Raw genomic sequence first — 11,553 nt, 5'->3', positions numbered from 1 at the left:
CCCAGGACCATCGGCATGGCATAGAACCCAGTTCTTTTTCTCTTTCCCCTTTTACTTGGTGCCAATTCTCAAAACATTTTGGTACTAAATACAAGGAAGGAGCCCTTCACTAAAAGGGCCTTTCACCTTCCCAAACCTAGTGCTTTCCAGGTTTGGGAAGGCTGGACAATTGTCCCCAGCATTCCTGGTCTCTGCCTCTGCTGGCTGGGGCAGAGTGGAGCTGAAGTCCAGCATCTGAAGGGCACAAGTTTGGGGAAGCTTGAACTGAGCAACTATTTGTGTGTGCTGGAAGGAACCCATTCAGGCATTCTTGAAACTGCTGAAATGATCGATTTTAAAATTTCCTTCTTGCCATAACTGGAATGGAAGCATGCTTGGCATCCTTAATACTATTTTGTCTTGTTACATGTAAGGTGGGGGTATCTTAGTTTTGTACAGATGGATTTAAGGCAGGGCACTTGCAGTAAGTGGGAAAGCAGTGAGTCACAAGCATCAGAGACGCAGGACTCATGCAGTGCTTCCGTAAAGTTCCAGTGCCACTGCTGCACCTTGATCAAGCCTCAAGGAGGTGTGCACATGATTCAGCAGAGCCGTGGTGTAAGCCTAGTATGAAGCAGAGCCAGCCGGGATGGATGCATAGGCTGGCTTTTGCCCGGGGTGGTGCTAGGTACCAAGGCCCACAGGACAAAAAGAAATGCACAAATGTACATCTGCTAATCTACACCTGCTCTCGAGAAAGAAAAGGTGTGTGTGTGTGTGTCTTTGTTTAAAGGACCTTATCTCCAAAGGGCAACCCTCCTTATAAAAAAAGATGTAAGCCCAGGGGAAAGGAGGGAAATTGATTTCAGGAAAAAATCTCAGGCAAAAAGGTCTAAGGGTGTGCAGTGGCAGGTGGATCAGGTGCAACAGAATTAATCTGAGTCCTTGAATCTCTTTTACCAAGTGCCCACGGACAGCAGCATGGTGGATGCTGGTGTCCTCCCAGAGATTCAGTGCTCTTAAAGATTTTGGCCTCCAGCCCATGGGTTACCCTCTGACACCACCTTGGCTTTGTCGACTCCTTTTGCTCAAGTTAAGACTGCAAATCTATAGGTCAGCCACTGGCTGATTACACACATAGAAACAGAGTGAATCACAAAGGGGTCTCCTGGGCCATCTAGTCTGACCCTGGCTCCAGCCGGCTCCACTCATGATATGCCTACCATGTGCATGTCCAGCCTATCCTTAAGCACCCTCACCACTGGGGCTTCGACCACCTCCCATGGAAGCCCATTCCATACCCTAGGAGTCCTAACCATCAGGAAGTACTTCCTGGCCTCCGCCCTAAGGTGCCACCTCTGTTGTGCTTCGGCTCATATACATGTCTCAGTCTTGAGGCTTGAGTCTCCCTGGGAACCGATGAGGGAGAAACAATCAGACATTGATAAGAATCTTGTTCTTTCTCTTAAGGTCAAGCAGCACATGAGCTTGCCAGTTTCAAATGTGGGTATGTCCCAGCTGTGCAAGAGCAAGAACAGGGATGTGATCTAAGGCATGGGCAGTGGCAAGACTTGGCACGATTCAGCACTTGGCAAGGGGCAGCAGCATCGCGAGCCCCCGACCAAGAGCTCCCTGGCCCTTGCTCTGGCCCCAGATAGTGGTGGTGAGAAGGAACATCGCTGTAGGCACCTGCTGGTGGGCTTTCTGCCTGGCAACCAAGCAGGTAAGTGAGGAGGAGCGCCTGGCTAAAGGAGGGACCCATGAAGGGTGCAAAGGTGAGAGAAGCCCAGTCGTGTTGCTAGGAAGCAAGCAGCCTAGTGACCTTGTTCTGTCACTTGGAGGATAATTGATGGTTCCATTTCACGCAGGTGTCCCTGTGGGGGTGGGGATGTACTCCAGTAAAAGGAGGCTGGCTCAACCAATAGGGTGTGAGGCAAACGGGTTCAGGGAGTAGAACAGGCTCCCTTCCTTGTTCATCCTATCTGTCTACTTGTCCTATCTGAGTTACATGGTGCAGCTCTCAGTTGGTAATTATGCTAACAATACCCTTCAGCACTCTCCATTCATTACTGTCAATCCTGGAGCCTGATGGAACTGTTTGTTAAGAAGATGCGGTGACACATTGATCATTGCATCCTGGGCAGGGTGTGTCTGAACCTGCATTTCCTGGGAGATTTCCTGCACAATTTCATTTCCAGAGAATCTGCTCCATTTTTAAAATCAAAGGAAGTTTTTTACTTTGTAAGCATACCATTTGGAAGTTGGGCTCCTGAAATTGGGATGCAGAAGCTTAAGGGTTGTATTCAATGTTAGGCTAGACTTAAATCATGTTCATGCCAATGGGTCAACTCTAATTAGGGCAAACAAGGATCTAGCCTTAAGCAATGTACCATAATCCATGAGCAGCGGAACTGGGGCAGGAGGAATCCTGCAGGTTTGCACGCACATGCCCTCTTTCTCAGGAAGAACACCTCTGTCTGTGTGGAAAACCTTGATTTGTTGACTGATTTAGGCACAGTGTCCTTGCAAGGGAGCAGAACACAGCTTCCCATGGCTGGTCTTTGTGATGGATCCACCAGAGACAGGAAAGCAGAGGGCTGTGATCAGGCAGCTTGGGTCACTGCACTCCTTCTCAACCCTGTTTCATTAGAAGCTATGCAAAACTGATTTGTTCTATACAAAAGATAAAAGGATGGGGTTAGCTTGTGCCAGCTTCCCACAAGATGCCATAGCTCCCATGCATCACACTGTTGCCTTTTTTAAAAGTATGTTTTAATACACACGTAGGTTAATTGTCTAAAGTGTATGAATTTTAATAATGTGGGCCACCTAGAGTACCAGTCTCTGAGAATAAGTGGGATAATCAATATCAACAACAACCTGCTGTGGTCACTGCCGTTTTGAAAAAGGGAAACTCAGAAATCTAGTGTTTCTGTGCCAAAGATAAGGGATTGCCATATTGATGCCAGTAATGCAGTACAAACACACAAAGCTGCCTTGTACTTCACCCATTGGTCCATCCAGCTCAATACTGTCTACTCTGATTTGCAGTAGTCCTGTCCTTGGAGTTCCTGGGATGTCGTGTGTACAGAGCTGTGGTTTCTCCAGGCCTGTGCCCAAGATGTTCTCTGTTTTCATGTCTCATAAACACCATCTATGCATAGAACCTGTGTAATTGCTTCTGCCCCCGCATGACTAAGAAACAAGACCTAGGCTGCAGCTATGTAGATATAATGACTCAGTCCTTATTCACTTTCATCAAGGCCCTCTTGCTTTCACTCACATAGCTTCATTGGTGGCCTAGGGCTGACATGACCACAGCTCAAGTCCAAGTCAGCCGTGAAGCTCACTGAGTGACCTTGGGCCAGTGGTACTTTCAGCCTGACCTACCCCACAGGGTTTCTGTGAGGATGAACTAGAAGCAGAATATGTGCACTGCCTTGGAAGCATGGTGGAATAGAAATGCAGTAATAAATAATATTGCAGCTGGGCACAACCCAGCCCTGAAAGGGGCTGGATGAAACCTGAGGCATGCCCAAAAGCTCCCTTGGAAGGGTGTGGTTGGTTTTAATAGGTTCAAATGGTTTATTATAGTCATCGACCTATACATGTTTATACACAAATGAAATATACAGGTGATAGAGAGTAGCTTGATCAAAACCATGCATTTTGAAATGTATTAGGGCAGCCTATTTTCCCATGATTTCCCTATTTTCCCAATGAGAAAGAAAGTGGCAGCCTTCTCAGTCACTGGTGAGTCACCCTTTGGGCAAAACACCAGCAGCCCTTCAGAAAATCCCCTCGGAGAGGTCCTTGTCCACTTCATCCTCTTCATTCCTATCCTGCCCAATGGCCAAAGCTTAATTGGGAGAACTGGCTCTTCTCAGCAGTCCCTGTACAGCCTACAGTATAAGAGTGACAAGCTCCGCCACAACCATTCTGCACAGCATGGACAGTGGCTAATCGGATCTTACCTGTCCACAAAAGGGCGGGGGGCAACATGCCAAAACAAGCAAGCATGAATGCTGTCCTGCGCTGAGAAGCAATCAGTGTGTGCACATCCAAAGTTCTAGCGGTTATTTTAGAAGACTCCTGAGAAGCAATGGGGAACCAGATTTGTCAGCTGCCACTCTCAAATACTGGAGATCTAAATCAATAAATCTCTGCCACAGACAGAAAACTGTGCCCTCCTTAAGCTGAATTGCCCAAACCACAGGTGAAGAACCCAACCTAAACATCCTCTCCACCACCTCCCTTCCCTTGGGGGTCTTTAATAGGTGCCCTGGCAGGGAGAAGATTCGTTTATATCTTGGAGGGAATTGCATGAGAGCTGGATGCCTCCTTATCAAGCCATTGTTTCAAGGGCCCAGAGGACTTGGAGCCAGCCACTGGCAGCCCTGACGTTTTGTTAGCAGCTTCTACCTGGACAGACCTGCTGGACTGCCTTTTCCTAAGCCAACTGGTTCATTTCCCTTCTAATCCTCCACACTGTGCTGCCTCAGGAACACTGTTGTCTCTATCTCAAAAGGGTTCTTTTACACTGGCTTTGCCCTCCCCTTGCCCAGAGCTGGTGCCAGCTTTCTCTGTGCATCACAATTCAGCCACTCCATGGAAAAGTTCCAGCGTCACAATGTGCTCCTTTGTGTGGGTCTGCAAGAGGAGGCTGTGTGCCACCTGTGCTGTTCTTGGGTTTGCTCGTGTTCCCAGTGCAACAACAGCTCAGCTTTGGGCGGCAGGAGACAGACTGGACACACACAAGGCAAGGTGGATGCTTTGGTGCATGAGGCAGAATAGCCCTGTGGTGCCTGCCCACCCCCCACACACACACACACTAAGGTGAAGAAGCAATCCAGTGTGGCCATGTGTCTCGCAGAAGCCCTACTGCAGTGTGCAAGGGTTCTGGCAATGCAACTGAAGATCCCCACAGCCCCACAAGATGATAAGGCACGTCATGAATGGAGCTGGGGGTCAGACTAGATGGCCTGGGAGGCCCCTTCTGACTCACTCTGTTTCTATGTTTCTCTGATGAGCTTCCTGGGTCATCCCTGGGTGTTCTGCCCAAATAAGCAGAGCTCTGAGGAGAAAGTTACCACAGTTACCATGACATGTATAGCTAGTTCTTTATTGCATCACGCCAAACCCTCCATGACTGAGTTTCCATGCAGGGATGTCTCTCACAGCTGCCATTTGACTGGTTTGTGATGCTCCATTTATTTTGAAGAGCTGCTGCTCCTCGCATTGTAGCAGTGACACACATTTTAAGACACTCTGCTCTTGCAGCTCATTCTCACCACGCCACCTCTGGGGCACCCTGAGGCACATAGCTACTCATTTTGAGTTGATTTTCCCATGCCCAAGGATTCCCACAAAGCCACCTCCACCACAGGGGGAAAATGGTGGAGACACCCAGTAGGCCAGGAGAGCCCTCTGCATAAAGGCCTCACCTCCTCTGCAGCACAGTCTCCAGCACTCAGCACAGGTGGCCACAGGAAGGAAGTGGTTGCCACCCCCCCTCCAGAGGCTGAGGATCTGAGGCGGCAGGCGCAGGGTAAAAAAATGAGAGACGGCAGAGCAGGTAGCACATGGTAGCCTGCTCAGAACTGTGCAGCCAATTTCATGTAAAATTATTTTACCCAAAGCTTTGGGTGGTTTCATGGATATATTAGGCTGTTCATTTCTAGTTCTAAGTGAGAATTTTGGAAAGACTGGCTCAACATTTTCCTGGAGGGGATTTGGGGTTTGAACACAAGGAAGTACCTTGACATTTGGACCATCAGGCCCACAGCTAGAACTGTGGTAGTGGAAGAGTACAATAGTACACAAGTGTGTGTGTGTGTGTGGGGCGGGGGGGGGGGGTAGAATCCATGCAAAACAACCAAAGTCAGTGTGGTGTAGTGGTTAAAAAGCATGGGACTGGGACTCAGATGATCTGGGTTCTAGTCCCCACTCAGCCATGGAGCCAACTGGGTGACTTTGGGCCAGTCACAGACTCGCAGCCCAACCTACCTCACAGGGTTGTTTTTGTGGGGATAAGATGGAGGGGGAGATGTAAGCTGCCTCGAGCCCTTTGTAGGAAAAAGGCAGGATATAAATCGAAAAATAAATAAAAATAAATAAAATAAATAAAGTTTAAATACAGGAAATTTAATATGTCTGATGTTTTCTATTTGTATTGAATATCAATAGAGTAACATTTAATTCTGTGTCATTTTTAAAAAGTGGCTAGTGCTTGCCAGTTATCCCAATACCTTCATGCTCATTGACCAGAAAGCTGACAGTAGGTTTATCCCTTACAGAGGAATTGGATTATGGAAGATTGCCTGCATGTTTCCCCCTTTACAATTAAGAAGAGCAATTGATGAGAGCCTAAATTTGAGGAAATGGGTATAGAAAGTTTTCCCCAGGGCAAAGCCAACCCCTTTCCCCCAAGTCTATGATCCAGAAGATAATTCAAATTGAGGTGTTGGGGGAGGGGAGGACATGTATGGCCTAGAAGGCACTGAATGCTCTTTTAGAGCACAGAGTTCTCACTGCTTAGATCACATGTGCCTAATCTTCATAGTCCTGGAGAAAATGCTATCTTTGGTGACTACTAATTTCATTTGCACCAAAGCAGATCTTTGGCAGGGAGTGGGGGTATATCTTTTTCCTGATAATCAACAGAAACTGCTTATTGGCAAGCCCAAGGGTCTATGTGTATTTTAGTGTCTATGAATTCTTAGCACCAGAAAATGTGTGATGAATCAGAATGTATTTTAAGTTCAGCAGCTTTCACTCACTTAATATGAATGCATGACTTAAATAACAGCTTTCTGAAATGGGATTCAGCCTTGCACACAGTCCTGTTCTCATTCTTTCAATGGAAGCCATGTCACATAATTTAAACAACTTTCCCCCCAGAACATGATTTGGAGGTACAAGTTGAAATTCCAGGTGGGGCAGTGCACCCCTGGGATTTCCCTAGTCACACAGCCCCACTCAAGCACTTGCTTAAGGCAATTTGGATCTGAAAATAGATAATCCACCCTGCCTTCCTGTCTTATTGTAAATGTTAATTAAGTCAGCATTCCTAGGCTGATCACATTATCACCTATCACTACTTTTGTGAAAGGTCATAGTACTTATTTTGCAGATATTCAAGGAATTCTGAATCACAGTAACTAGATTCACATGACATATCCACCCTGGAATGGCTTAGAAATTGCCCCAAGAGGTCCTGGCCTGTTGTAGGGTTTCAAAAACCTTCCCTGGCTTAGCATGTCAGCTGAAGACCAAGCCCCCGGGGGGGGGGTTGTGGGCCAGGGTAATGTTTTGGCCAAGCCTCCTCCCAGGTAGTCTGGGCTGAATGTGACCCCTCCTGCAGAATTGTACCGCCTCCCCCAGCCTGACTCCTGCTTGTGTGCTGGGCTGGGAAGGGGGCACTTCTGTGCATCAGCGCTCAGCACTTAGCCCCCTTCCCTGCTGTTCAGCGGTGGTGTGGAGGGAAAGTGATCTCTTGCACTGGGCTCCAATGCCCTTCTTGCCCACTACCCCACTTTCCCTCCCCCATGCTCATGACCAATCCCACTCTGCCGCCATTGGCAATAGCGTGGGTAGGAGAAGTGGAGGGCAGCCACTGCCCCCCCCCCCCAGGTAGCCCACAGTTCAGCAACAACCCACACTGAACCTATTTTAGGCTGTTCTGTTGTGCAGTCACTTTCTGCACTTCTTGCCTTTCATTTCCCTCTGACCTCCGTGCTTACAATTCCCACACAACTCCAACCCTGTGCATGTATTTGCCATCAGAAGGTAATACTTCATGCATCTGTTTAAGTGAACACTAGTCTACATAACAACACTACTTTTTTCAGCCCTTCAAGTGTGAAGAAAGTGTTTTATTGCATGAGAGAGCAACTTGTCCCCCCCACACACACCCAGGGGTTCTGGTCTGGACTGGCATCCACCATAGTGAGCATAGCAAGTGGCAAAGGATGATGCAAGCGGTGGGTGCAAACTTCCAGAAGGTCACAAGCTGCTCACCCCCACGGTATTGGCTGTGTGGGCAACTTCGTTACTGCTGCCCTCTGCTTATGGCACACTGGGCTCAAGATGGCATGGACTGGTTTGTGAGGGAATTACACCAAGGGAGGGTCAAGTCCTGGCTCGGAGCCCTGCTTTGCACTGGATTACTTTCTAGCCCCCATCTTCTGGTCTAGTGCTCACTAAAGTAGCTAACCTGAGTGTGGCACTCCAGACCACAAGTGGCTGCTTACGTAATAAAATATACCCAAGTTAAACAAGCACACAAGCAAGCAAACGTTATCTCTGTAAAAATCCACCATATCAGTGAAAGGGCTAGTCAGGAAACTTTTCCCCTGACATGCCAGTTTTCAGTGTACAGGGAATTTCCTACATGAAGGGGCATCCCATTATGTGAGCCCCTAAGTGCAGTCTGGCGCAAGTTAATCACCTCAGTGAGAAGCAGGCTAATTTGCTTCTTTCATCACACTGGGCAGTTCCTTAACAGCCTGCCTCAGATTTTGTCCAGACATCCAGTCACAGTTCCCATGACCTGACTTCCCCCATGGAGCTCGTGCACCAACTCGTGCCCATGGGCTGCAGTAGCTCAGGGCTCCCCCAAAGCAGTGCTGCTTTGCCAAGCACTGGCACACAGGTCCCCTTTCCAAGATAACACGGGGGAGAAAAATAAGCATATTTCTGCTAAATATACACTCTCCAAGCTACAAAGAGCTGCAAAACCAGGCCTGTTTGCACATTCTTCCTATTTATTTTAAGTTCTGGGAACAGCTGTTGCTGAATTTTTTACTTAAAAGAAGAAAGTAATGAAGATTAATGGCATTTTTAATTTAAAAAAATGCAAACTGACATGTTGAGGGGAAGGACAGACAGGCAATGCAAAACTTTGCATGAGTTCTTCAAGTGCAGAGGCACATAAGTCCAACCCACCCTTCTTGACTGCTGTCACCCTGCTGCAAAGAATCGGACTTCCTTCTCCTTTGTGGGCTACACTGGAACAGTTATGTGCTTCTCCTCCTCTTCCTCTTCCTCCTCCTCTACCCCTCTCTCTCACTCACACACACATACATGGTGTGCATTAGCTAGTAGCCACCAGCTATATAAGCCATCATGCTACCGTCTTCAGCTCTGCAAAAACCCCAAGAGAAAGTAATTTTCCATATCCCAAGCTTTGCTTAGCTTCCAGAATCTGCTGTGACCTTAACGGAAGTTTCAGGTGGCCTGGCGGACACAGCAAACCACAGAAAGGGACCACTCCAATAGCCAGCACTCCTGCAAGCCTCCCCACCCCCAGCCTACAGCTCCCACCCTGCCTGTGAGCGAAGGCAGTCAGTCGCAAGCTTCATACTTCCTCTACCAAAAGCCGCAAAAGGAAACACCGCTTTTTGAAAAGCAGAGCTCTTGAGAGGTTTTGTATATTAAGGGCTGCAGTCCTCTTGCCTTGATGGGAGGAACAGTGGTCCCCGTCGCTGCTTCAGCAGGATGACAATTGGGATGGAATGAGCCAAGGACGATGGGGTCCCGGATCAAGTAAGACCTTGGGCTGGGATCTGTGAGCTGCATGGTGGGGCCACCCTGTCTGGGTAGACTGGCCATGTTTACTTGCCTTCGTTTTGAAGCGGGCAGTGCCGAAACCTATTCCGGCTCTCTGCCCCGATGGAAAGAGGGGGCATTTTGCTCCTCCAAGCAACTGAATTGCTGAGTGTGGCAATCTTGCTGTGTGTGCAGCGGGATAGCCCTGCCCCACACTTCGCCCTTCTTTGCTGCGTAGAGGAGTGTTTGCTGAGTCAGTCCAGGGCCCCAGGGAGGCCAAGGCGCTTCCCACAGGGCACCAGGGCCTGTCGCCATGATTAGCCGAGTGCAGGGGCCGAGGGCAGGCCTTCTTGGTGCAGAAGCACTACCAGGGGGTGCGGGTGGCTTGCTAGGAATGTAGGGAACTCTGTGGAACGCATGTGCACAGAGCTTAGAGAGTCAGACTGGGCCCAGGCAGACCCATGTTCAAATCCCCATTCAGTCAAGGGCTTCCCTCAGTGACCAGCTCTGAAGATAATCTACCTCACAGGGCTGTTTATTTATTTATTTATTAGAACATTTCTATGTTGTGAGGATAGAATAGGGAGCAGAGAAGCATGCACACCACCCTGAGCTCTTAAGATGACAGCTGGGATATACATGCAATAAAAAATAAATTGCATCGAGTGAGGCCCCTGGCCCATGCAGCTCAGCCACTCTGCTTGGCAGCACCTCACCCCTAGGCCACTAAGAGAGACAGGCCCGCCTCACCCCACTGCCAGCAGTCCCCAAACTTTCCCTCATAAGACAAAATGGCAAACATTCATCAGTGTGGGAGGAATAGTGACTTCAGCTAAGCTTGCCCCATCTTTGCTGGCAACTGGCACACGAGTGGGATCAGCCACAAAATGTTGCCAGCTGTCCCCAGTCAGCCAGGCCATCCTCGGGATCGTAAAAGGCAGCCTTCCTTTCCCAACTGGAACCCTCCAGATGTGTTAGACTACAAATCCCAGAATCCCACATGCTTTTTATCTGTTTTTTTACTTTCATCTCCATTTTTGGCACATAGCTGCAACATAAATTCAATAAATAATAAACAACTTTTGTCTTCAATGGGAGAGTCCTATTCCACAAGAGGGGCTTTGGTATAGCATGCTGGGATCACTGGTGGTGTCACCTTCTGAGCAGATAGAGAAAGGAATTAAAACAGACATGCACGATACAAACTGAGAAGTGGGCCCTGAGAGTGAAGCAGGTTGAGGAATAGGGACTGAATGCTACCACAATAGGGCAAGAGTTCTCAATTCCCGGGTCTATTGGCACCACACATCCCTTTTGTTTGATATTATGGTTTTCTAAGCTCACACCCCCAAGTTCACACAGCTTCTAAGACTGTTTTTGCCAGGGGCTTAGTTGGTGCCAGCTGGTATTCCGCTCCAAGTCCACTGACTATTCTTGTCTCCCCAGGCAAAATCCACAGAGGATATTTGATCTGTTCTTTGAAGCTGCTCACCCCACACCTGCAGATGATGGTGAGCATGAGGACTTGTGGGGTGGGGTGGGGTGGGGTGGGGTGGGGTGGGGTGGGGTGGGAGGAGGAAAAACAGACAAACATTTGTGCTTCAGCAAATATTTGTGCATCATAGGCTCTGGGGTGACTCTTGTGGGGATGTGTGTAAAAAAATATCCCAGACCTTCATTTTTCAGCTTCCTTGCTGCTGCAACCTATGTCCTGGTCTCGCAATAGCCAGAGGCAGCCAAACTCTTTACTCTGCATTTGCAACTGTCCATTGTAGGAGAAACAATGGAAAGGCTCATAATAGAGAGAGAGAGAGAGAGAGATCTAGTGATAGGGAAGGGAGGCTGGCGGCCACATAACATGTCTTCCGCAGTAACAGGTCCTGCCAGACAAACCTTGTGGAATTCTATGACAAGGTTTTGAGGTGGCTAGATGGAGGGGATGCACTGGATGTGGTTTAGCTGGATTTCAGCAAGGCCTTTGACAAAGTGCTCCATAATATCCTGGGTGAGAAACTGAGGAGTTTT

General features: G+C 48.4%; 1 protein-coding gene across 1 annotated transcript in view; it reads left to right on the top strand.

The window, feature by feature from the left end:
* Positions 1 to 9,394: 9,394 nt before the first annotated feature.
* DENND1C (DENN domain containing 1C) overlaps positions 9,395 to 11,553 on the top strand; it is a 35,901-nt gene continuing 33,742 nt past the window's right edge. Inside the window, exons 1-2 of the mRNA XM_044443437.1 lie at positions 9,395 to 9,525; positions 10,975 to 11,039. Of these exons, the coding sequence (XP_044299372.1) occupies positions 9,509 to 9,525; positions 10,975 to 11,039 (82 nt within the window). The 5' untranslated portion in view covers positions 9,395 to 9,508. The remainder of the gene's footprint in view (positions 9,526 to 10,974; positions 11,040 to 11,553) is intronic.

The sequence above is a fragment of the Varanus komodoensis genome, unplaced genomic scaffold (genome assembly GCF_004798865.1).
Source record: "Varanus komodoensis strain SLA01 unplaced genomic scaffold, ASM479886v1 scaffold42, whole genome shotgun sequence".
Classification (NCBI taxonomy): domain Eukaryota; kingdom Metazoa; phylum Chordata; class Lepidosauria; order Squamata; family Varanidae; genus Varanus; species Varanus komodoensis.
This window is presented reverse-complemented; position numbering and strand designations above follow the sequence as displayed.